The sequence below is a fragment of the Diceros bicornis genome, chromosome 13, assembly GCF_020826845.1.
Source record: "Diceros bicornis minor isolate mBicDic1 chromosome 13, mDicBic1.mat.cur, whole genome shotgun sequence".
Lineage (NCBI taxonomy): Eukaryota > Metazoa > Chordata > Mammalia > Perissodactyla > Rhinocerotidae > Diceros > Diceros bicornis.
This window is the reverse complement of record NC_080752.1, coordinates 53,436,301-53,462,526: the sequence shown is the minus strand read 5'-3', so window position 1 is coordinate 53,462,526 and position 26,226 is coordinate 53,436,301. Positions and strand designations below refer to the sequence as shown.

General features: G+C 55.2%; 3 protein-coding genes across 3 annotated transcripts in view; 2 read left to right on the top strand and 1 right to left on the bottom strand.

Moving 5' to 3' along the window:
- The window catches only part of LOC131413187 (bone morphogenetic protein 8B), a 31,422-nt gene extending 11,111 nt beyond the window's left edge, over positions 1–20,311 (top strand). The window contains exons 2-7 of the mRNA XM_058553777.1: positions 4,683–4,872; positions 5,297–5,445; positions 14,224–14,418; positions 15,293–15,372; positions 15,948–16,058; positions 20,091–20,311. Of these exons, the coding sequence (XP_058409760.1) occupies positions 4,683–4,872; positions 5,297–5,445; positions 14,224–14,418; positions 15,293–15,372; positions 15,948–16,058; positions 20,091–20,240 (875 nt within the window). The 3' untranslated portion in view covers positions 20,241–20,311. The remainder of the gene's footprint in view (positions 1–4,682; positions 4,873–5,296; positions 5,446–14,223; positions 14,419–15,292; positions 15,373–15,947; positions 16,059–20,090) is intronic.
- Positions 1–26,226, bottom strand: part of LOC131413192 (polyadenylate-binding protein 4-like) — a 264,794-nt gene that overhangs the window by 213,414 nt on the left and 25,154 nt on the right. The window lies entirely within an intron of this gene.
- Positions 7,669–9,427, top strand: LOC131413186 (succinyl-CoA:3-ketoacid coenzyme A transferase 2, mitochondrial-like). Its single transcript, XM_058553776.1, has one exon. It carries the CDS (start codon positions 7,669–7,671, stop codon positions 9,220–9,222), a length of 1,554 nt encoding a protein of 517 aa, XP_058409759.1. The 3' UTR covers positions 9,223–9,427.

Sequence of the window (26,226 nt, the reverse complement as noted above, 5' to 3'; positions counted from 1 at the left end):
CTGAAGTGGGGCTCTCGGCCTTGTTACCAGCAGGACTAGCCAGACAGGCCCAACCCGTCCGCCTCCTTGGGCCCCGGGAAGCCTGCCCTCAGCTCAGGGGCCCAGCTGTGAAAGGTGGCAAGTCCCACAGCAGAGTGAAAACATGGGTGGCTTCTGATGGAGACACGCTGTGACGTGGGAGTCACTCCCAGACCAGCAAGATGCCCCAGCCCAAGAGGCTGAGGATGCTGGATGCTGAACTACTGTCCTGGGGACCAGGAGCCTTTGGGAAGAACAGAGGGGGACATCCCCTCTGGGCCCCGGAACACAAGTGGCTCGATGAGCAGAATGCTGAGAGCCTCTCGTTTCCACCCCATGTTGTTCAGTCTGTGCCCTCAAACTGCTCACCGTCCAGAGGGGCAGATGAACTAGGGATGGGGACCCCTGGGACGGGGGAAAGGGCAAGACCGACAGGCTGACCTGTGTGGGGTCAGAGGAGGATGAGGGGGCTCTTACAGCTGGACTGGGAGGAAAGTAGCCTGTAGACATGGCAGATGGGGTCAACCCAGGAGAGAGCGGCTTCGAGGAGGGACTCAGGGGGAGGGCGTTGGCGACCAGAAGGCCCAGGAGCAGTGGGGTGGGCCAGCTCAGGGGGCCTGGAACGCAGAGCTGAGCTTAGGCTCCTCCTGGGGGCCCTGCAGGGCTGGGGAAGGGGTTGAGGGCAGGAAAGACTGATGGACAGGTCAGAAGCCTCTGTTCTCTTAACAGCCGCTCTGGGCTGGAGAAAGAGGGTGTCTTTTGAAGTCTTCCTTTTTGGTCACAAACAAGACAGATTTAGGTTGTCCAGATGACTCTAAATTTTGTCCAGGACACAAAAATAGCCGAAGCCTTTGCTGGCGTCGGTCTGGCGGACTCAGGGTGTGGCATCTGGAGACCTAGCCTGTGAGTGGCGGGTGCAGGGCCTCCAACGTGGAAAGGCGGAATGTGGACGGTGGCCGTGGCGGGGGAGGCACCTCCTGCCCACAGCGGGCCCTTCCCGCAAACATGGGATCTGGAGGTGGTTTTATCAGGGGCTGGAGGAGAAGGCCCAGGGTCCCATTAGCACACATTGGTGAATCATGATTCTTTATTGTTCCGGAAGCCACATTAAGGTGATTCAGAAGGTATTCATTTGCTGCTGCTTCCCCAGACAGAAGCTGGTTCAGTGTTTGAACATTTTAGGCAGCATTTATAATTTTGTGGAAAATAGACATTTAGAGGTCCCTACTGAGGCAGGCGTAACTTTGTCTGTTCCCCATGCCCAATGAATAGCTTTGTGCACGTGTCTTTTCATATTTTTGCCAGTGCATATTTGGGATTGTTGTGTCAAAGGGTGAATTCGTATATAATTTTGCCAGGGTATCACAAAAGGATATTGCCAAATTCCTTTCCAAAGCATTCTACCAGCAACGAGTGAGAATGTTTGCATCTGCTCTACCTGTTTCTTTCTCAAGGCCATGCTGAGCACCCTGTGAAAAGCATCACTTCCTTCCCATTACTCTTGAGCCCATGACTCTCTATATTTCACTTACAGTAGAAATGATATCTCCTATTTTACTTGGGGTTTTTTTTGGTTTATATTTTCCCTCCCCCATTAGACTGTAAACGCCACGAATGCAGAGACCTAACTCATCTATTGTGTTCACTGCCGTATTCCCAGTGCCCAGAACAGAGTCTTACATACAATAAGAACTTGATAAATTTGTTTATAAATTGAACTTGATAAATTAATGAATAAATAGAGTGAATGAATACGTTTATTTAGAAAAAGATCATTCAAAATCTCCCCTTTTCCTCCACCCCATGGCTTTGGAATTTCTGGCATGGCCTCCTGAGGGTGTCACATCTTGGCACAAGGTTAGGAGATTGCAAGTCAGGCTCATCCAGAACTCCCGTTGAATGGCCACCTCTCCTGGTCCATTGCCTGACTGTTTACAAAGCCCTCATGGCCTCGTGAGGAAAGCTGGGCAGTATCCTTATTCCCAGTTCACAGAGGAGGAGACGAGGCCAAGAGGAGAAGTACATACCTGGTTGGTGCAGGATCAGGCCTGCAGTGAGGGCCCTGACCACTGGCCAGAGTTCTCCATGCTGCCCGAAGCTGCCTCTCTGGCTAAAATAGGCTTGGTCTGCACAGTTAACAAGAGGGAAAGAGAGGTGCCAGAAAATGCTTCCCCTGAATACCAGTTTTTGGAAAATATCTCTTCTAACTCAAAGCAACAGCTGCTGAAAATGCTGTAGATCCACAGGTGGCCTCCCCCACTGACTGTCAGATAAAGGAGTTTCTCTTTATCCAGTTCCACACTTCAGGAAATTTCACCAATTTTCGATGAAAATCATTTTCCTAAAATGTCCCTCCTTCTAGTGCCTGCCTGGAACAGCCAGGGTGGACAGTTTCCATGCTGGAACTACGGGGTGATTTATCAATTTCACAAACGCACAGGATGGAAGTTTGGAACTGGGGTGAGTTCAGGTGAATGAGGCTCTCTTCACCCAGTGCACAAGGGCCCCCCAGGCTGCAAGGGAGGGAGGCCACAGAGCTTGGTGTCCTCATGGAGCTGGTGGGTTCGTGGGTTGTTCCCTCAGTCCCCGGATCCAACATGAAATCAGCATCAGGCCTGCAGACAGAATTCCCAGTGAGCCCCTGGGTCCTACCCGTCAGCCCCTGCTGTGCCTTAGGGGCAGATACCCTTAAGGATGCTTTGAAGGGGTCCGGCGAAGGGTGTGACTGAGTGACCTTCCTTCACTGTCTGTGCCCCAACCTGTGACAGCCAACAGCCTGGACCCATTTCATCCTGCAGATCAGAGGTTCTTACACAGCCACGCAACACAGGTGGTCTGTGCGGTCCATGAATCCATAGGATTTGTCACCAAAGCTGTGTGTGTGTATGTGTGAGTGTGTCTGTAGGGAGGAGGAGACTCGTGTGTAGATATTCATGGCGAGTATCACTCGGCAGAGGTCCAGAACCCTGCCCTCCATGCTCTCCGTCTGTGGGAGGACCCAGACCCCACCCCGTGTCACCTGCCTGGAGCAGCCTGGCTCTCAGGTGGGCATTTGCTGCGTTTCTGGGACCGTGTCGGACAATGGATGTTCTATTTCTTCTCCTCCCCAGTCTGGAGATGAAAAGCCCATCTCCTCCTGCCGAAACATGTGTGTCCACTGGCCCCGCCCAGCACAGCTGTTTGCCCGTCCATCACTGGACCAGGTCCCCACCGCGAGGACAGGAAGTGCTCCCCACATCCGCCTCCGCCACCAGCCTGGTGTCTTGTGGTCACTGAGCCTGGTGGCCAGAGAGAGAATTTTTAAAAAGACTCACAGACATGTAATTAAAATCTCAGTGTTGGGTTTTGGGGGAGGCGCTGGGCGGCTCCTGCCTCTGCTTTGCGGAAACACAGATTTTTAGCGGTTGAAAGTGACAGGAGGCTCAAGAGAGATGGTCCTAAATATACTGTCCTGGGCATTTCCAGGCAGCTAGGGAAATGTGGGATTTGATCCTACCCGCGGGCTCTTATGCCAGCACCCCCTAGGCTGCCCTGGGTGCCCCTCCCGCCTGTGCTTCACCCTTGCCTCCACGCATATCTTCCACTCCACCCTCAAACCGCACCACTTCCCTGCTGCCCGGAACCCTGGCCCCACAGGCCAGAGGCACAGCCCACACTCCTAGGCGGGATTTCCAGCCCTCTGCAGTCAGGCCACAGCCAGACTCACACCCTGTACCCCACACCACTGATATGTGGGTGGCCCCAGCACCCCCACACCTGTGCATACGAGATCCTCTCTGCCTGGAACACCCTCCCCACCCCCTTCTCCCCCCGCCAAGACTCTGTTCCATCCTTCAAGGCCAGTTCAGATGTCACCTCCTCCAGGAAGCTGCTCAGATCCCACCACACTGTGGGACCCTCTGACTTCCCAGCACTTGACGGGGCCTCTCCAGGAGCTGTCACTCCTGTTTTGCTTCTTCTTGTTCCTTTCCATGCCTCCCTCCGGCCCTCCTTCCTCCTTCAGCTTGTTCCAAAAAGGTACCTGCCTCCTTTCGCCCTTTGCTGTGTTTCATGGCTGTTGATGTCCCTGCTGTGCCGTCCGTTCTTCAGCTCTGGGCCTTTGCTCATGCTGGTCCCTCCTCCGCAGTGTCCTTCTCCCTTGACGTCATGGCAAATTCATTCTCACCCCTCAAGGCCCAGCTCCGGTGACAGCCACAAGCACTCCCTCTCCCCCCATCTCCCGTCCACGCACATCAGCAGAGTCTGGGAGACCCCCGTCCCCCTGAAGTGTGCTCAGTTATGTCCCTGCCCACCACCATGGTCCTTTTCTGCCTTGGGTCTGATGTCCATCTCCCCAGAGGAGGGACCCATCCTCTGCCTCACGTGTGGTTGCCAGAGCCAGCAGGGGCTGAGCGGGGCAGGCTGGGTTTGGGGCTTGGGGGCCAGAAATGGAAGCTGCTCTTGTTGGCACCCACCGTGTGCCGGGCTCTGTGCTGGGGGCCTCACCATAGGCTCATGGAGCCCTCTCAGCACCCAGGAGGCAGAGCCTGGGAGTGAGCCCATGTGCAGAGGAAGGAGCCAGCCCCACCCAGGCCGCCCAGGCCCCTGGCTCCGACCCAGCTCTGCCCACCCCAGACCCTGAGCCCAGAATCACGTGTGACTGCCAGCCCTGTTTTGTCTTGCAGTGGAGCTCGACCATGCCCTGGGCCACCAGGAGCCCCACTGGAAGGAGTTCCGCTTTGACCTGACCCAGATCCCGGCGGGGGAGGCGGTCACAGCTGCTGAGTTCCGGATTTACAAGCTGCCCAGCACCCACCCGCTCAACAGGACCCTCCACGTCAGCATGTTCGAGGTGGTCAGGGAGCGGGCCAACAGGTGCCTGCCCTGCGCCCTGCCTCCCGGTCAAGCCTCTGGCGGTGTGTCGGCCCAGCCCTGGGGGGACATTTCCCAGAGCACAGAAGGGGAGCTTCCTGGGGAGCACACCCTCACAGATGGAAGATGCTTGGCCCGAGGCCCCCGGCACCGTGAGAGAGGCCCAGCATCAGTCCTGGCTTCAAGCCTCCGCCCTGCTGTCCTAGCTGTGGGACCTTGGACGGATCACTGAGCTCCTGAGCCTCCGTTTCCCCTCTGTACACGGGCACAGTAACACCTTTGAATGGCAGATACAGTGAGATAAGACGCGTCAGGCGCCCAGCCCAGAGCCAGGCGGTAGATGCCCCACTAGTGGTCCCCAGGTGGGCACTGGAAACACAAAGACAGCTGTGCCGGCCCTCGGTTAATTGTTCTTTCATGTCCACAGGGAGTCTGACTTGTTCTTTTTGGATCTTCAGACGCTCCAAGCTGGGGACGAGGGCTGGCTGGTGTTGGACGTGACAGCAGCCAGCGACCACTGGTTGTTGAACCGTAACAAGGACCTGGGACTCCGGCTCTATGTGGAAACGGAGGATGGTAAGACTCGGGGCTCGGGCAGCGGGCCTTCTCCTGGGGGCTCCTCCGATGCTGCTGGCAGCAGATGCAGCTGGAGCCTCATCTGCTGGAGGCAGCACCTTTCTCAGCCGGGCCGCTGGGTGATAATCCCTCCCCACTGCAGGGCTCCACGGGGTAAAGAGGGTGAGGCTCCCACAGTGCGGGACAGCAGGACGCCCCCTCCAGCGTGGTTTCCTCCTCTCCTTATGCAGAACCAGCATTTGAGTTGCTAAGAGAGCGAGTCCTATTTTTCCCTCCCCAAGAAATGGCAATTCTTGCTACTCTTTGGAGCAGCCCCCAGTTCCGTACTGGGCGGGGCCAGAGTGGTGACACCCTCAGGCTCTGGTCAGAGAGGCCTAGGTTGGAATCCCAGCTCTGCAGCTTTCTAACTCCGTGACCTTCGCAGGTCACTTACCTTTCCAAGCCTCAGTTTTCTCATCTGTAGAATGAGAATTCACACATTCATTCATTCATTAACAGGTATCTGAGGGGGAAGCCTCCTTTATCCCAGGCAATGGGCATAGAAAAACCGAAGGTGGGCACAAGATTGGCATGTTTGAGCTACAGTAAGGGGCCGCCATGCTGGAGCAGAGCAGGCCAGGGAGTGATGGGGAGGTGATGAGATTGAGAGAGGTGAGCAGGGACATTCTGAATTAGGGTAAACAGGGCAAGGGGTTGGAGTGTCTGGAGTAGCTTATTGTCTTTAATAGAGCGGAGGATGACAGGACCTGATTCAGGTTTTTATAAAAGAACCTCTGAGACACTCCCCCTCAGGGAGGTGTAGCATCACTCCCACCCCTTCCGTGTGGGCTACGCTTAGTGACTTGCTTCCCAAAAGTCCAGTATGGCCTGGGTGGGGAAGTCACTTGACAGTGGAGACACCTGACCAGCACGACCTCAGCCAGGTGATCCAGGTGCACATGAATAGGTAGATCCTGTGTACCCCTAAGATGAGGAGAATGGCACTTCACCTCGGTGGTCTTTCCCCCAAAAACCCATAACCCTGAGAAGAACATCAGACAAACCCAAATTGAAGGACATTCTACAGCATACCTGACAGATACTTCTCAAAACTGTCAAGGTCATCAAAAACAAGGCAAGTCAGAAATTGTAACAGCCTAGAGGGGCCTAAGGAGTTGTAATGACTAAAGTCCATGTGGGTTCCTGCAAGAGAAAAAGGGCACTGGGGAAAACTAATGAAATTTGAATGCATCGTGTTTAGTTAGTAATAAGATACCAGTATTGGTTCAGGAATTGTGACAACTATGCCAGAGTGATTTAAATGTTAACATTTCCCAGGAAAAACCGGGTCCGTGTATATGGGAACTCTCGGTACTATCTTTGCAATTTTTCTGTAAATCTCAACTATTGTAAAAATAAATAAACAAACAAACAAACAAATAAATAAATAATAAAACAAAAAGACTTTGTCCTATATGTAAACTAAAGCCCCCTGACTTCAGTGGGGAGTAGACTGTGGGGACAGGAGTGGTCAGAGAGGCCCCGGAGCCACACTGGGCGCAGGTGAGCGCTGTGCGGGGCTTGTGGGCAGCAGGGAAATGGAGGAAAGTGGAGAGAGGAATCGTGGTAACATGGGGACTGAGGCGCGCGGAGGGGGGGGGGGTCATTAGATTTTTTTTTTTTTTTGCCTGAGTTGGGGAGAAATAGAGGGCAGGTCTGAGGTAGGAAACAAGGTTGTCTGTTGGCGGTGACATTGAGAGACCTGGTGGACGTCCATGTGGAAATGTCGCTCCAGGACAGGTGAGTGCTGGAGACGCAGGGGTGGGGACCCCTGACACGTCGGTGGATTTAGAGCCCTGGCACTGGAGCAGGTCAGCTGGGGAAGGAGGGTAGCGATGGAGAAGGAAGGAAATCGCGGCCGAGTCCCGAGTGTCGCCGCCTCGGGGCCTCCGTGCGCCCCGGGCCCGGTCCTGGTCCAGGGCGGGCGGCGCGGGCGCGGCACCCTCGCCGTGGGGCCGGACAGTCCGGGGCCGGGTCCCGCCGTCTTCCGCCTTCGCGGCCGGGAGACCGGGCGCCTCGGGTGCCCTCGGAGCGCAGAGACGGAGTCCCCGGGGACCTGGGGGGCCCAGCCGAGCCGGCACGTCACCGCCCGCGCGCCCTCTCTGCTCTGTGACGGCGGCGGCGGCCCAGGGCGCACACGGTCGCCGTCCTGTCCCCGCCGGGCCCCGGAGCCGTGAGCGGACGATGGCGGCGCTGCGGCTCCTCCCGGCGGCGCTCGGGCGCTGCGTCCCCGCCGGCCGCGCGGGGCGCGCGGTGGCCCAGGGCGGAGTGCGCGGCCTCGCCACCAGCGCTCGTGCCCGCGCCCAATTCTACACGGATCCCCTGGAGGCGGTGCAAGACATCTCCGACGGGGCGAAGATCATGGTCGGGGGCTTCGGGCTCTGTGGGATTCCGGAGAACCTGATCGGGGCGCTGCTCAAGACCCGTGTGAAAGACTTGACCGTCGTCAGCAGCAACGTGGGGGTGGACGACTTCGGGCTGGGCCTGCTCCTGGGGACCAAGCAGATCACCCGCATCATCTGCTCTTACGTGGGAGAGAACGCGCTGTGCGAGCAGCAGTACCTGGCGGGCGAGCTGGAACTGGAGCTGACGCCCCAGGGCACCCTGGCCGAGCGAATCCGCGCCGGTGGGGCCGGAGTGCCCGCCTTCTACACGCCCACGGCCTACGGGACCCTGGTGCAGGAAGGCGGCGCCCCCATCAGGTACTTCCAGGACGGCCACATCGCCATCCTGAGCCAGCCGAGAGAGGTGAGGGAGTTTCACGGGCACCACTACCTGCTGGAGCACGCCATCACGGCGGACTTCGCTCTGGTGAAAGGGTGGAAGGCCGACCGCGCAGGAAACGTCATCTTCAGGCGAAGCGCCCGGAATTTCAACGTGCCCATGTGCAAAGCTGCGGAAACCTCAGTGGTAGAAGTTGAAGAAATCGTGGATGTGGGGTCGTTTGCCCCAGAAGACATCCATGTTCCTAACATTTATGTAGATCGCGTCATACAGGGGGAAAAATATGAGAAAAGAATTGAGCGTTTAACAGTCCGGAAGCAAGAAGATGGAAAAGCCAAGTCTGCAGATGATATACGGACACGAATCATCAAACGGGCAGCTCTTGAATTTGAGGATGGCATGTATGCCAATTTGGGCATAGGAATCCCTCTTCTGGCCAGCAACTACATCAGCCCGGATATAACTGTTCATCTTCACAGTGAGAATGGTGTCCTGGGCTTGGGTCCATTTCCACTAAAAGATGAGGTGGATGCAGATCTCATCAATGCTGGGAAGCAAACGGTCACCATTTTCCCCGGGGGCTGTTTTTTCTCCAGTGATGACTCGTTTGCCATGATCCGAGGAGGCCACATCAACCTCACCATGCTGGGAGCCATGCAGGTTTCCAAATACGGCGACCTGGCCAACTGGATGATCCCCGGAAAGAGGGTGAAAGGCATGGGGGGTGCGATGGATTTGGTGTCCAGTACCAAGACCAGAGTGGTGGTCACCATGGAGCAGTGCACCAAGGCCAACGAACCCAAAATCGTGGAGAAGTGCACGATGCCCCTGACCGGGAAGCGGTGTGTGGACCGAATCATCACGGAGAAGGCCGTGTTTGACGTGCACGAGAAGAGAGGGCTGACGCTGACCGAGCTCTGGGAAGGCCTGACGGTGGAGGACATCAAGAAGAGCACGGGGAGCACCTTTGCCGTCTCTCCCAATCTCAGACCCATGCAGCAGGTGGCAGCCTAACCGGGAGAAGACCTTGTCACAGAGCGTGTCTGTCACGTTAACCTCGCGGGATTTCATCCAAAGGAAGTCGAGAACCACATGTATACGTTTCACAGGCAGTCTGACCAGCTTTCTCCTGGCATCTCAGACTTGCTGACTTTGTTCTCTCCAGAGGGATATGACTTTAATTAAAAACAAAAGGGAACATAGAAGTTTATCGTGTGTGTTCTGTGAGTGCTGAGAAAACTCTGCTACGTGACCGAGGACGTTGGATGCCCCCTTCACTGTCTGTGCATGTTCAATTCTCTGCAGCTTGAGATGATCCCACAGGCAGGGTTTCATTGAAATGCTTCCCTCATGAGTAAATCATGAAATGTAGGGAAAAAATGATGAGGGAGGGGATAACTCCACCTGGGGTATACCTAAGGCACCATGTTCCTAGTAATGTGAAAAGTACATGGCATGGGGCCGGCCTGGTGGCTTAGCGGTTAAGTGAACGTGCTCCGCTACTGGTGGCCCGGGTTCGGATCCCGGACGCATACCGACACACCGCTTCTCCGGCCATGCTGAGGCCGCGTCCCACATACAGCAACTAGAAGGATGTGCAACTATGACATACAACTATCTACCGGGGCTTTGGGGGAAAAAAAAGAGGAGGATTGGCAATAGATGTTAGCTCAGAGCCGGTCTTCCTCAGCAAAAATAGGAGGATTAGCACAGATGTTAGCTCAGGGCTGATCTCCCTCACAAAAAAGTACATGGCATGAATGTGAATTTGTGATTGGAAAAAATGCTATTGGATGAAAGCTTTTTTCCTTTGGCCTCTGCCTTCTCTTCTGGGGCCTTTCATTTTGTTGCTAAGTTCTGTTTCCCTGTAGCCTCACCTTCTCCTCCCCCAACATGTCTCCTCCTCGTAGCTAAATAGATGTCTCTAGAAGGAAAGCAAGACGGTCCCAGTGGGACAGTGACTGGTAACAGGAGCGACTGAAGGGGAGACTGTTGGTGCTGACTTCCAGCAGGAAGTTTCCTCTGTGAATAACGTCCACCTGTGTGTTGCCAAAGGCTGAGGCTTATGACAGGAGGAGTTCTAGAAACCTAACCGATGGACCTAAGTGGGTTTCCTCATCTGAAATCGTAGTGTTCTTGTGTCGTCCAGAACAGACACTTAGATCCTTCCCCTTTGTCCTGGAGCCCAGACTGGCCTCTTGTTAATATAACCCAGAGGGACTGTGGGGTATTTCATCCCGAATCCATAGTCTCAAAGACTAAAAAGGAAATAATGAGTTTCTGTGTGTGTGTGTGTGTGTGTGAAGTGTTAAAAACCAGGCCTGACATGGAGCATGCACTTTCTCAGTGTAGCTCTAGGGGTAAACACAACCGACGGGTGGGAGCATGTTGGTAAGAACAGAAAGTTCTAGCTGGTCAGGGAAGGCCTTTCAGAGAGGTCTCATTGGGGCCTCACCCCGAAGGAAGGGTCAGATCCTGGAATGGGGAGATGGAGAGGGAGAGACAGTGCTCACTGAGGGGACAGCCTGGGGTGTGGGGGGAAGTGGCCAGGGACCATGACCACGTGGGGGGTGGGATGGAATGTCATCAAGTGGACAGTGGGGCACCTTCACCTTTTGGGGCTTCTGGGGAGGGGGCCTGATCTGCCCTGGGTGTCAGGAGAAGTTTCCCAGCAGCAGTATGGAACAGGCAGAGCTTTCCAGAAGCAGACAAGTTGGAGGGCTGTTAAGACAGTACAAAGAAGGAAAAGGATTGAATTCCCCATTCCCTTGTGATGAGGAAGTAACCTCAGGGACAAAAGCTGACCTGGTCCACAGCTGGGATTCCCTCCAAGAGTTTCAACCAGTGTCCTGATTGTCCTTCAACATGACACCAGGGTCACATCCATGACTGCAGGCTGTGGTGGGGCAGGGGCTGCAGGGAAGGGCCAGGTGGCGCCCAGAGCAGAAAGAAGGCTTGAGGAGAGATGGGAGCAATCTTGGCCTGGCACAGCTGGGGAAGGGGTATGAATTAGGACTTGACCACCTGTCAAGGGTCAGGATAAGGCAGGTGGGCTGCCAAGACATCTGGGCCCTGATGGGCCAACTGAGAAGTGGGGTGAGGCTGGAGGTCTCCTGTGGTCCACCCGGCCCCGAGGAGCAGCCTCTTCCATTGGGGTCTAAGGGGGAGGCCAGTGTGGCCCAGATCACGAGGCATGGCCGCACATACCCCATCAACTGCAAAGGGGACAGCATGCCCGGCAGCAGCCTCACAAGGTCAGGTCTAGAGGCAGGGGCCCTGGGCCCCAGAGGCTCCTGAAGCTCCCGCCTCTGCCTGTCTGGAAAGGGGCCTGCCAGAGCTGGGCAGCCTGGGAGCCCACCACCTAGACAGCGCAGGCCTTCCCTGCAGCAGCTGAGGCAGGGAGCCCTGCCCAGGATGGGTGGGGCAAAAAGCAGAGCTGATGGGGAAGGGGGAGCTCTGGGTTCTGGAAGGAGGGCCAGGGGGTCCTTTTCCAGGCCTGCCAGATAGGACTTCTGCAAGACCAGGAGTCAGTCCCTTGCCCCCCACACCCCCCAGCCAGGCCTCTGCACCATTTGCTGGGGGAAGGAAGGACAATTCTGGCTCTGCTGCAGCTTGCTCTGGGACCTTGAACAGTTGCTGCCCTCTGGGCCTTAGTTTCTGTGTCTGTAAAATGGGGACCTGGATAAGCTGACAGGGCAGTGGCACACACAGGCCTGGAAGGCTGCTCAGGCCCGAGGCCATCGCTGTGTGTCAGTGTGGCCGTGGAGCTCCACTCCAGGGCCGCGGTGCCGACACTCGGCCGCCTGCTCCCATCCGCTCCACCGCCGCCTCGTCGTGGCCTCACTGGCCGTTCCCCTCTGCTCAGCAGGGCTTTCATGTGTCTCTGTGTCCTCTTGGTTCTGCTGCTTCCCCATGACTGTGACTTGCCGTGACCCACGCTCTCCCGAGGGGCTTCTCTCTGGGCTCCTTCCAGGTCAGCTCCTGCAGCTCCTGTCTCAGCGGGATCATTCCTGAGTGGAGCCTCTAATGGGCCCAGCGCATTTGTTTGTGGCAGGTGATGTCATAGGTCAAAGGGTAGTCTCTGGATTGATTAGTTGTTCAGTCAACTATGACCCGTGGACACTTGGCTAAAGCACAGCTGTTTCAGGGCTGACCTTAGAGAAGGACTGGGTGGGGCAGGCAGTGTCCTTGACCTGTAATGTATAAGGGAGGACCATATTAGACCTGCTAATGGAACAAATATGTATATTTATGTGTGTGTACATATGTATGATCTCTCTATAAATGCATGCGTGTGTGTGTGTACACATACATATGTGCGCCTGTACGTGTGTGTGTATCAGTGTTGCTACATCGAGGCGAAATGTACACAGAAGTAGAACAATTGGCAGTACGTTTTAAGAAAGATAAAAATGAGTTAGTCATCATGCTCCTGTGGTCTAGTATGGGAAAATTCCAGAGGAAAAGAAAATGAAGAGGTCCTATCACATTCTCATCTTCATAATGAAAGCCAGGAAATAACCTAAATGTGTAAGGGTAAGCTAATAACTAAATATTATGGGGCCGGCCCCATGGCGTAGTGGTTAAGTGTGCGCGCTCCGCTGCTGGCGGCCCGGGTTCGGATCCCTGGCGCGCACCAGTGCACCGCTTCTCAGGCCATGTTGTGGTGGCGGCCCATATAAAGTAGAGGAAGATGGGCACGGATGTTAGCCCAGGGCCAGTCTTCCTCAGCAAAAAGAGGAGGATTGGCATGGATGTCAGCTCAGAGCTGATCTTCCACAGACACACACACACACAAATAAATAAATATTATGGCATATCTACTCAAAGGAATTTTATACATTTGAAATGTTTATAGTTGAGACTTATTTTAACCAGGAAAATGTTTATGTGAAAAAAAATATTGGAAAAAACACAGACTTCATTGCTGTGCTGACAATTGTGTAAAACTTAAATTGACATATGAAAATATCCCAGAAAAATGAAAATGATATGTTGGAGTGGGGAAGGGGGTTTATGAGTGATATTTTTTTCTCAAGTTTCTTTACAGCTGTTATTTTATTGCTTGGCAATTAAAACATCAAGAGGTGATTTGGAAATACGGAGAGGTACAGGAAGATAGTTTATTGGTGGAGTTGACATTTCCAGGGCTAATTAGTGTGTTTTCCTTGGTATCCTCAGTCTTTAAGTGGCTATGTGGTAAAATCCCACTTTTATAGGCCTCACTGTTCCCAGGCTGAGGTCCCGATCTCTGCCTTCCCGCAGCCTCTTCTCTCTTTCTTCCCTTTTTAACCACAAACCCGGTGGGTAAGGACTTAAATGGCTAAGAACTTGGGCTCTGGAATTAGACCCACGTGGGGTGAACCTGGCTCTGGGACTTTGGGCAAACTTCTCTGCCCCCTGAGCCTGGGGTCTCGTTTGTGGGCATCGGGGCACAGTTCATGCCCTGCTCTTGGGCAGTGCTTAGTGAGCAGGTGCCCGGCAAGTCCTGGCAGCTGCTCCAGTCAGCTGTGTCACAAATCCTACATGGACATCCCAGAAAGTACAGGGTGGGAGATAGAACTCAGGCCTCAGAGCCCTCAGACTGAGGTGGGAAACCTGGTTCTGAGCATCCCTGGCAGTGTGGCTCTGGGCCACCACAGAGTGACTCTGAAGTTTCCCAGTGAAGTGTGAGGCGCAGGATTACTGTCAAGATGAATGAGATCATCAGTGCGGAATAACTTTGAAACTCGTAAAATGCTTCGCATATGGCAGTGTTCACGATTATCGCTAATGCTGACCCTGCGGTCCCCGAGGCCCTCCTCCCCCATCTCCTTCAGACCTGCCTGCCGGGGCGCTGGCACTGGACTTAGGACTCCGGTCTTCAGATGAGGAAACTGAGGCACAGTGGGTCCCCTCAAGTCCTCAGCCTCCGTGCTCCTGGGCCTGCCCCGGCCTCGGCAGACAGGTCCCTGCTGTGTCCACGTGCAGGGCCACCACCCTCAAGTGACCGCCTCTCTCCTCTCTCTGTCCCAGGGCTCAGCGTGGATCCTGGCCTGGCCGGTCTGCTGGGGCGACGGGCACCGCGCTCCAAACAGCCGTTCGTGGTCACTTTCTTCAGAGCGAGCCCCAGCCCCGTCCGAGCCCCTCGGGCAGTGAGGCCTCTGAAGAGGAGGCCTCAGAAAAAAACCAACGAGCTGCCGCACCCCAACAAACTCCCAGGGATCTTCGGTGAGGTCCGGGGTGGGCCTGGGTCTGAGGCCCGCAGGCTTTTGGCCGAGAACCAGGGGATGGTGACAGAACCCTCCAGGCTCTTAGTGGGGTTCAAGCTGATGGTCGCCCTCCAGCCACCTTTCCTGACTATCCTCCTGTGCCCCTGCTCCCTGGGGACTGGCCACTGCCCTCTCTCTCAGGCCTCTGAGCACCTGCCCTCACCGTTCCTGCCACGCAGAAGTCCCTTCTCTGCCCTCCCCTGGTTCACAGGCCTTTCCCAGAAGTCTCCGTCAGAATCGGGTGCCCCTTCCTCCGGGCAGCGCAGCCCCTGGTGCCTTCCGTCCTTCCCCGGGCACCCTGCAGGATGCACAGTTGTTTATGCGAAGGTCTCCCCACCAGGCTCAGCCCCTCGGGATCAGGGATAGGCCTGACCCGACCACACGCCCTCTTTTCCTTCACGGGGAGTCGGCCTTTGGCTGGCCTCAGTGTGAGCCACTTGACCCTGTGGAATGGGCGTGGCGGGAGAAGTGGGGCGATGTCAGGAGGTGTCTCCAGAGGAAGGGAGGACGAGCCACCGGCTGGCCAAGGGTCCTCTGGGCTGTTATTGGAGCATCAGGAGGCCCACAGGCTGCAAGTCAGGGGAGGCTGGGCTGAGTGTAGGGTTATTCTGTAGCCCGCGGGAGCCATCTGGAGCCATTGAAGGTTCTAGAGCTAGGTCATGGCACCAGCAGAGCTGCAGGGATGGGCTTTATGACACCAGAAGGTTTAGTTTCCTGTCATTCATTTATTCAACAAATGTGCCCATCGGGCATCCCCCACCCTGGGAGCTCCCCGAGGTACCTGCACAGAGCAGGAACCCCAGAAAAGACCTCGCACCCTCTGTCCCCTGCAGATGACGTCCACGGCTCCGACGGCCGGCAGGTTTGCCGGCGGCACGAGCTCTACGTCAGCTTCCAGGACCTCGGCTGGCTGGTAATTTCTGACTCTTTCTTCTTTCTTGAATGACAGTCCCCACCTGGAGATCGTGAGTGTATCTCCAGGAGGAGGTAGAATTATGGGGGCTTTTAGTTTTCTTAAGTATTACTTTCTTCTGTGTCTTCCGAGTTTTCCAAAGGAGAGCATGTTGCTTTTATAGTGAAAAGTGATTTTTTTGTAAAACCATGAAAATGGAGGCTATCTGAATGCTCAGCCATTAATGTCAGAGCTGCGACAGGGAAACTGAGTCCAGGCTGGGCACTGCCTCGGTGCCTTTGCTGTGGCCGCAGCTGCAGGAGGCGCGCGCGGTGGGCGGAGGCTGCGGAGGACGATGCCGAGCGCTGGTGGCGGGAAGGGGGCAGAGCTGGTTCCAGCCCTGTCTGCTGTGGGTCTTCGGGTGGGCGTCAGGCCTCTGGGGGACACTGCCCGTGGAGGCGCCCGAGGGTGGGTTGTCGGGCCCTGAGGCGGAGGAAGGGGAAGGGGCAGCCCTGAGTCGTCCTGTGACAGGCGCTGGACGGGGGCTCGGGAGGGGTCCATGGATGGACTCACCTCCTGCCATTCTCACCCCCCAGGACTGGGTCATCGCCCCCCAAGGCTACTCAGCCTATTACTGTGAGGGGGAGTGCTCCTTCCCGCTGGACTCCTGCATGAACGCCACCAACCACGCCATCCTGCAGTCCCTGGTCAGTACCACGTCCGGCCGCCCGCCCGGACACCTGGGGCGGGGTCTGCTGAGGAGAGGGGCCCCTCCAGCCCCGAGGTGAATGGGCGCCCCGGCTGGTGCCAGGGAGCTTTCTCTGCGTGGGGTCTTCCTGCGGCACATGTGGTTGACCCCGCCCCTGTGCAGAGGCTGGTCCCTGTGTGGCCACTCTGCGCACAGAGTCCCTGCCCCTGGACGTGCATGCACCCCGTTTACACTGACTGGGGTGAACACATGTGCGTGCACTACACGTGCATGTGCGGGACAGTCATGTACACGTGATGGGTTCCTGCACTGACAAAGGCACGCCTGCTTGTGTCGGACGCACAGCACATATGTGACTGACGTGCACCCCACATGGGGGCCTGTGTGTGCTGAACACACCCGCGCCTGTGTTCTCTGGCGTGTCCGCCCTCCTGTGACACACGTGCCCATGGGGTGATGACGAGCGTGTGCATTCACCCACCCTCTTCGTGGCGTGTCAGGGGGTCACCCTTCAGTCCCGTAAACGGGTCCCTCTCAGCTCTGTGTGTTTTCCAGATTGTGTGGCTTCTGATGCCCCAGTGTCTGGGTGACTTTAAATGCTGAAGAGTCGTTTCTATGAGGCACATCGTCCTGCTGCTTATTGCTAAGTGTTTGTTGGTGTTTGCTGATTCTGGGGTTGACTTCTCTCTAGAACGTTCACCTAGACTCCTAGGTGATGTTTCTCTAGTAAGAGGTTGTTGTGTCAAGGTGATGGTTGCCTTAGAGTGAGAGTAAATGAATTCACTAAAGCGGCTTTGACCTCACAAGAACCCCTCCTTTCTCAATGGTCAAATGGAATTTACTGGACACCTGGGAGCTGCCTCCTTGGAGAAGCTCAGGGGTGATAAGCTGTGTGTGCGGACCCCGGGCCTCCCGTCCTTTATGCATGTGCTTCTCTTGGCTCCGGGGTGGGTGGCGCATGGGGTGGTGTCTGCACCTGTACCTCCCAGGGCTCGTCCCCCCTCCGCCCCAGCCCCACCCCTGCCCCAGCCCAGGCCCTCAGTCTCCCGATTGTCAGTCACCAGGAGTGAGCGCTGACGCTGTGCTGGGCACAGACAGGACAGTGGCTGTCCTCTTGAGGAGGGTCAGTCAACACAGGAGCAAAAGAGCAGCCAAGACGATGGGTCCGTGAGGAAGGAAGCCTGGGATGTTCACTGGAGGGAGGCTGGGCCTCTCTGCACGAGGAGGAAGAATGTTCAAGGCAAAAGGAGCAATTGCAAAGGCCCCAGGACAGGAGCGAGCTGAGCTAGCTGGTGTGGAGGAAGGCGGGTAGACGGAGATGACCCTGGGGGTGGGCAGGGGCTGCTCACATAGGGCCTTGGGGTCCCTCGTAAGGTGGCAGGTGGGTAGATTTAATCCCAGGTAAACTGAGGTTGCAGTTTGAGCGAAACAGTGTCATCATCTGACTTACTCTAGAATTTTCTCTCTGGCTGCTGGGGGAAGGTGGACCGTGGGGTGGAGGGTGGAGGAGGCTGGGAGCCAAGTGAGGAGGCTGCTGAGGTCACCTGACAAGCAGACCAGGGCGTCTTGGTAGGTGGTGAGAAGGGGGCCGAGGCAGCGTGAACAGTGGAGGCAGGGCCGCTCTGGGGAGTGGGTGGAGGAGGGAGGGGGAGTGCAGGGGCCTCCAGGTGAGGGCTGAGCCACCTGGCGGGTGAGGGCCCTTCTGAGGACAAGGAGGGGACGGGGAGGCTTGGCGGGCAGCAGAGGTGTTGTTGGGGTTGGAGGAGGGATTGGTGAAAACCAGCAGTTCTGCTTCCGCCCCCATATGTGTGAGGCCCTGTTAGACCCCACATGGAGAATGTGGGTGGGAAGCTGGATCCAAAAGTCTGGGGTTCAGAGGAAGGCCAAGCTGAAGCTGTGAATTTGAGGGATGTCGCGTGGGGCCAGCCTTTGAGTCCTGAGACCAGAGGGGATTCTCTGGGGAGACGGCAGACGCAGGAGAGGTGGGCAAGGACTGGCCTCCCGTGGAGAGGCCTGAGAAGGAAGAGGAGCTGTGGGAGGCAGGGGACTGATGTGGGAGGGAGGTCTGGGGGAGGCTGGGGGCTGGGAGAAGGACGCGTGTCCTTCCAGGCTCACCCTCAGGGTCACTCTCCACGCAGCAGCCCGGGAGTCTCACTACAGCACAAACCTGACCACCTCATTCTAGGCCGAGAAACTTCCCGTCTTATCTCATTATCCCCAGGAGGAATCTAGCACTTGGCTGGGACCCAGGGCCCCTCACTAGCCACCCTGCCGACCTCACCTCCATGTCCTTCCCAGCCAGGGGTGGTCACGGCTCACGCTCCCGGAGTGCTGAGGGCTTGCTTTGATCGTTGTGCCACTCCTGTGGGTCCTGGTTGTCTGCTGGAATGTTCCCCCCGTTTCCCCTTCCATCCTCACTGAGGATGAGAGCAGGGACCCTGTCTGGACATTTCTGTGCTCCACCCTGGCAGGGCTGGCACAAGGCACGTGTCCGAGATACGTTTCTGTTGGAAATGAGAAAAGTACCATTGTGCCCATTTGGCAGAGGAGAAACCTGAGGCTCACAGAGCCAATAAGTTCCAGAACCTCTGGTTTGGTCTCCCACATGGCTCAAACATGAACTGAATGGAATGCACATTAGATTCCACAACTCAATTTGTTTGGTGCCATGTGGAATAAAAGGCGATTTCTCTTTCTGTCACTCATCTGATAAAGCTCTGGTCTAAGGGTGGAGATGAAGAATGGCAGCACCCCTGTGGTGCCGACCTCTTTCCAGGGTCCCAACTTGGGAAGGGTCCCTGGTTTCCAGCCATTTAGAGCCCCAGGGCTGGTACAGGTGGGTGGTGTTGCCTGGTTTCCTTCACATGGGTCTACGAATGCCAAGCACAGCCACCACACGTGGAGGGTGGGAAGTTGGGGAGCAGTGGCCCCCACGTCCCAGTCTGGCTGGACATCTCCACAGAGGCCTTGGCTTCCCCCGCTGGCCTGAGAGGCTCTGGGCCCCAAGCCAGCCCAGTGCCCGGCTAACGGTCCTCCCAGCAGGCTGGCTCGGAGCTGGGGCTCCCGGGACAAGGCTGGGCATTGGGGATTGGGGACCAGGCTGCAGGACAGGTTCCCCCATCAGACAGCTCCATCCGGGTCCCGCTCAGCAGCCTCCGTGGGGCTGGGAGGCCCAGGGCCAGCCCAGCGGCCACAACACCCGTGGACAGAGCAGGCTTCCTTTCTCTCCCCGCACCCGATAGCCGCCTGCTGCCTTCAGGGCCCTCCTGTGTGGGGCCTGACGAGGAGTCCAGTACCAACTGCAGCCCGTCCTGCCAAGTCTCCGGATAAATATTTTTATGGAGGCTGAAATAGCTCCCTCCCTCGGGCTGGTTTTTGGTGGTAAAGCAGTTGGAGGAGGTACAGGGAACGGCCTGGGTCCAAGTCCTGGGACGTCACGTGGCCTGTGTGCCCCCAGTCTTCATCTGCCCGGAATAAGACTTGCCTTAGAAGTTGTTGCGAGGGCTGAAGAGTGCGCTGAGAAATAAGTGTCGACCGCCTCAAGGGTGAACTTAGACTTCTGGGCTCTATCCCTCTGTTCCCTGAACATTCACTGGCTCACAGTCTGGAGGGGCCGACAGACCATGAACAGTTAACACGCACAAGACACGATCAGGGACGTTGCAGAAGCGCAGAGAAGAGAGAGGAGCGGAGGGGACCTCAGAGGGGCGGTGCTGCAGGGGCGCCAGGTAGAGGGACCCGGCACCAGGCACATCATGTGCTGGGGACCAGCAGGGTCGTCACGTCTAAGTGGGTGTTGCAGGGAGTGGGCAGGTGCCCAGGCTGTGCCCTGAGGGCAGCAGGGCAGGGCAGGGGTCGAGGGCAGGGGCGTGGCGGATCAGCACGTTAGCACCTGCCCCGGCTGCAGGTGGAGAATGGAGCAGGGCAGGGGCGAGCGGACAGAGAACCTGGGCAGGCAGGGGCTGGGGGCCGGGGCTGGGGAGAAGCCCACGGTTCTCATGCCCCTGCCTGCTGCCCCCTCCCTGGCCAGGTGCACCTGATGAAGCCAGACGCAGTCCCCAAGGCGTGCTGCGCGCCCACCAAGCTGAGCGCCACCTCCGTGCTCTACTACGACAGCAGCAACAACGTCATCCTGCGCAAGCACCGAAACATGGTGGTCCGGGCCTGCGGCTGCCACTGAGGGACCCCCACCGCTGCAGCGCTTCCCCCGGGATCGGGCCCCTGGCCAGAGGCAGGAGCCCTGCAAACCCAGCCAGCGGAGGCAGGGTTGGCACGGGGCCCCTGAGACATCAACATGTCTGTGCCCTTCCCTCCTTCCGGCCAGGCTGGATCCTCTCCAGGCCCCTCTGCCTCCCTCCCCTGCCTGAGCTTGTGACAGACCTCTGGCCTCCAGTCCTGGTGTTCCAAGTCATCAAGCGGACTTCTACCCCAGCCCCCTCCCCCCAGAGGCACGTGCTGACTAGCTCTTTGGGGTTGGCACGAAAGTCCTGTCTGAGGACCTGTCCATGTCCATTGCTGGCCTAGGCTGTGGGCAGATGTGGGATGAACTGAGAGCACCTGGAGCCCAAGATGGCCCCCTCAGGCCCTTCACTACCCATTACAGGGTTTGCGGATGTGTAGATAGGGTCTGGGCCACCTCTGGTTGCCTGCCCTTCCCAGGTGCAAAACTGGGCATTTCTTGGTACTTCTGTTGGAGAGCGTGGAATTACCCTCAATGTTCTGTATTTGCGGATCTGAATTACCAAACTGCTGACCACAGGGGAGGCATGTGGGTCAACTCAAGAAAGAGCTGAATGAACTACAAGATTTAGGGCTAAGACCAATGGCATTTATCTTCCCCTGTCTTCCCGCCTTGATCTGCCTCTGCTGCCTGGGGCAGATGTGCAGTGCATGGACATTTTGCCTTTGGAGAAAAAAGATCTCGGGGGCTTCATCGACCCATTTACCTGTCATCACGTTGAACCACTGGGAGTTCAGCTCTGTTGAAAAGTTATCTTTTTGCGGAGCCAAGGACAGTGGATGCATTGGGTGGCCCCAGATGACAGTGGCCAGCACAGATGACATAATTTCCCTTGCCCTTCTGCATGGCAGACATCAATAATCAACCCTGATATTTTTTCTTCCAAATCTGGATAGAATTTCAAAATGATCAGCACAGAACTCCAGGCAGCCACTGCCAACAGACTAGATTTGGCATATGAAGTGAAAACTGTCTGCCATCTCCTGCTAAGGAGCAATCCATTCCACCCAGAGCAATGCATCTGTGACCCTGGGCAGCCTGTGGCCAGGTGTGGGGCGAGGGCAGGGGCTTGTCAGCACCTGCTTGTGTCCAAAGTTGTCAAAGACAGGCTGGTGACCAAAGTTTGTGTCACCCTGTGTGCCCAGGAGCCCTGTCCTGTTTCTTGGGGCCTGGGAGCCAAAGAAAAGGCCCCTGTCCCAGGGGAGTGACAGGCAGTAATTAGGCTGAGCTGGGTGGGGAGGTTCCTGGAAACCGCCGTTCTCCTTGGAGCAGCCACTGGCAGTTGGAGTGTTTATTTGATTTCTGACTCTCTAAGCCTGTAATTTACCTGCTGGAGCAGACAGAGTGCAGCTGCCTGAATCCTGAAATACTGTGTCATTTAAAGCAGATCTTGGGCCCGCCCTAACCCACAGGCACAGTCCAGCTGATGCCAAAGGCTGAGTGTCCAAGGATGCGCACCTCTGGAATTCACTCTGCACCCTGAGGAGGGGCTCCGGGAGAGCAGGTCTGGCAGCAGGGGTGGAGGCTGGGGCCATGCTGCAGGACAGCAGCCCCTCTACCTGGACCTGGGAGTGAGCAGAGGAAGAGAGCCTGCCCATGTGCACAGAGGGCAGGCCCAGACTGTCTGGAAGATGTTGAGGTCTCCATCAGTGTATGGATCTGAGCTCTGGCCTAGATGTTAGGAGACCTAACTTGTAGGTGGCTTCCTCCTCTGGGGCTTATTTTCCCATTTGTAACATGAAGGCCTGGGACTTTTTGATCTCCAAAAGGCCTTCAGCCAGGGAATCTGTGTCTGCCAACCCTTTCTCACACTGCTCCAGATGCAGCCTCATCACCCTGAATGTGGAGCTCAGGTGGCCGTAGTGAATCCAAGTTGGCACAAACATGGAACCTGTTGGCCTTCTAGTGCTTATCTCACAGTCCTCTCTTCCCAACAGCAAGAAGTGTCTTCTGGGTAATTGTAAATTTTAAATTAGCCAGTTATTTTGCGAACCAATTTTTTACTTCACCTGGTATCTTTAGTGCCCAGCACAGTTGGGGGTGCACCAGGAATGTCTGTAAATTACCCAAAGGTCTGCAGATATGGAGTACAACTGCCCAATCAATCAAGCTGTGCACAGCAGGAATGAACAGGACTTGCAATCCTCCTTTTTCATGCAGAACAATCGAAAAACAGTAAGTCATGGCCTACCTACCTGACTGTCAGACCTCTAGCAACTTGTGCCAGCCAGCCAGTCACCAAATGAAATCAAATAGAAAGAGCCCCAAGCAGTGAAACAATTGTGACTGGTCACAAAGCCCATGCATTTTATTCCGTGAGTTATGTTTGCTGAGCCAAGCACAGCAGCTGCAGTGGGTGGCCCGGGCTGGCAGGGACGCAGCACAGATGCCACCATTTCCCTTTCTCTTGCTCAGGGCACGGCTTGTTTATCTGGTTGCACCAGACTAGAAGGATAAACACGGGTGGTCAGTTCAGACCCAGTGACAGCAATGAGAAATCAATGTCAGCTGACAGGAAGGGAAGACACATGGAAAAAGAGGCTAAGGAGAAACGCACAGTCTTGGTATTTGTAGTACAATACTGGTCTCGAGACCAAGTCATCATAATGTTGGTGTTTACTGCCTTCTAACTATGGCAAGAAAGTTCTGGAAAAAATCCCTAAGAAATAGGAAGAGAGGTAGCATAGCAAGAGTACAGATTTCTTAAAGCCAAATGGATTTGAATCCTGGTTCTTCTTCCTCTATGGAGCAGGACATTGGTCCTTTCCTTCTGAGCTATTATAAAAATCAGATATGGACAAAAACATTTAGGACAATGTCTGGCATATAAATGCTTAACAACTGGTACCTGGTGGTATTATTACAAATGAATTTGCTAATTTTGAGCCCATTCCAAGCTTGTCCACTAACCCTCCTCCCAGAATGTGTTCTGTGGGTGATGGTGTATTTATTTCAGAGCTGTGCTTTTTCCTAAAAAACCTACACACGGCAGTCCTTTGAGGGCAGGACTTGCATTCTCACGTGCTTTAAAGGCTGGAAGGGAGTGCCCGGTTATCCAGCTGTGGCCAGGGCTGTGGCACTTTGCCCTGTGTTCCCAGGGACACGGGGACCCCAGAGGCCTGCTGGTGCTCAACACCCCATGTGCCTCTTTCAGCAATTTGAACGGGGGATTGTCCATCCTGGTTTTACTACTTATGAGAAGGCCTTTGCAAGTACTTGACTCACTTTTTAAAAAAATGTGTTTTTCCTTTACTATAAAAGTAATGCAGTTATGGAGGAGGTTTGGGAAAAAAATAATTCAAATCGCATAGTCCTACGACTCAGATAAACATGCTATTAATATTTTGATGAATTTATTTGTAGGCTTTTTTCTTAGGATATACATATAAACATGTTTACATGATAGGTATTTTTACAAAATTGGGATCATACTGTACTATATTAATTGCTTTGAGATATACTTTTCCCACTTTATTATATGGTGAAAATTTTCCTGTTAATAAATATTTTTGGAAAACATGGCTCTCTAGTTTTCTATCACCTGAAATCTACAAGACTCAGTTTTCATCACTAAAAAGTAGGTTTCACGGTCCCTTCCTCGGAGGGTTGCTGTAAGGCAGCCATGACTGTGATGAATGCATTGTGCCGGCAGCATCTGGAGGCAGATGTGCTATTAAAGAGGAACTCCAGCAGTCACAGGGCTGATCCCGGGGCCACAAGCCTGGGTCTCTACTCTGTGCAGCCGTCACAGGGCCAGCACACGGATGGGGCCCGACCCTGAAAGAAATAGTGTGCATTTGCATTGGCAAAACTGAGCCCTGTGTTCTCAGTCCTGGTGCTGGAGCAACAGAGCAATGGGAACGTGGACGGGGAGGCCACCGGACAGAGCCAGGCAGTCCCAGGAAGACAGCACCCCAAGGTCCACTTCCCATAGGCCAGAGCCCTCCTCAGCGAGGGGGTGGGTGTTGCGCTGTGTAGCTGAACTAGGCGGCTGCTGCTCCCCAGGCTCTGGGCCGCCCCCCCGCCTAGCAGAGTAGGGCCTTGTTTCCTCGTGTCTCCCCACAAGGATCCAGACCAATCATGGGGACCAGGACTGTATCTCCCCTGCAAGGCATTGGGCTGCCCTGCCTGAGGCAGGACTGAGGCTGCCCCGTACACCTCCTAGGACTGAGGAGGACTGAGGCTAGAGCCCAGTACACCTCCTAGGACTCCATGATGACTGCGGGGAGACAGGCAAGCTTCCAATCCCAGCTCTGCAGTCATGTCTTGAGCCCTGGTTTACCTCTGTGTAGGATTCTGGTGTGGATATAGAGAGATGACACCTGTGGACGCCTGGAGGGGCACTGGCACCCAATGAATCCAAACCTGCTGAGCTTTCTGACCTGCTCACTGGTCTCTACCGCCCTAGGCTAGCAGGGAAGAGCAGAAAGCAACAAGGTCATCTCACAGGAGTCAGTCCTTCCCGGGAGGCTGGCTGCGCTAGGATCTTCATACACACTCTTTCTTGGTTCTTGTAAAAGCCCTGAAGTCACTGCTTTCATCCTGCCCTCACGACTGGCCTGTGATAGCCGTAGTTCACACTCAGAGTGGGGGCTGTCTTTGAGAGAGGGTCTCTTCTGGAAGCTCCTAAGGATCAAGGTAACTATGTAGTACATCCCTGCCAGGAGGAGACAGAAACCCGCCCAACTGCAACAGAGGCAGCTCAGCCAAGGGCTGGGAGTCCATTTGGCACATGGGAGCCAGAGGCAGGGTCAGAGTGCCATCATCCCTGAGCAGGAGCTATCCTGGGGTCACCTGCCTCTCTTGCCTCCTGGCTCATCCAGATCTCTACTCAAGATGAAAAAGCCCCACCCAGTGGACTCTGAATGGTCTGAGTAACCCAACCCACAGGGAGGTGTCTAGTGGCCACAGGGCTCAGTCGCTGTGCAGAACCTTTAGCAGGTGAGGGATTCTTTAAAGCCACCTGGCTGACCAGTACCTGGAGCAGGAGTGGGGAGAAGGCAGCCCAACTTGAGCTCTGAGCAGTGGCTGCACACAGGAGGACCAGACTGTGAGCGGAGCATGGGGGGGGACCATGTGGCTCATTCAGTGGTAGGCAAACTTTCTGTAAAGGTTCACATAGTAAATATTTTAGGCTTTGAGACTGTGTTGGTTAATTTTGTGTGTCAACTTGGCTAAGCCATGGTATCCACTTTTTAGTCAAATACCAGTCCAGATGTTGCTGTGATAGTATTTTTCAGATGTGATTAACACTTAAATCAATAAACTTGGAGTAAGGCAGATTACCCTCCATAATGTGGGTGGGCCTCATCCAATCAGCTGAAGGCCTTAAGAGAGAAGAGACTGAGGTCACCTGCGGGAGGAGGAATTCTGCCTCTAGACGGCCTTTGGACTTGAACTGTAACATCAACTGTTCCCTGGGTCTCCAGCCTGCTGGCTTGCTTTGCAGATATCAGCCTTACCAGCCCCCACAATCAGAGCCAATTCTATAAAATAAATTTTTCTCTATAAACACATATATACACACATCCTATTGGTTCTGTTTCTCTGAAGAACTCTCATACAGGGACCATACAGCATCTGTCACCAGTTACTCAACCCTGCCGCTGCAGTGAGGAAGCAGCCATAGACAATACGTAAACAAATACATGTGGCTATGTTTTATTTATTTTACTTATTTGCAAAAACAAGCAGTAGGCTGGATTAGGCCCACAGGGTTTGCTGAACCTCCTGTCTCCTGACAAATAAGTATAGTACCTGGCTTGGAGAAGGCACTTTGAGTTATGAAATGTCACTTAAAAGATCTGTAGAATGAAAGTGAACAAATGACTCACTGAGACTGAGAAGTCCACTAGCTGCCTATAAGGCAGGCCAGCCTGAGGGCAGCAGGAGAGGCAGCAGAAGACGGGAATTTTTCCACTATCTT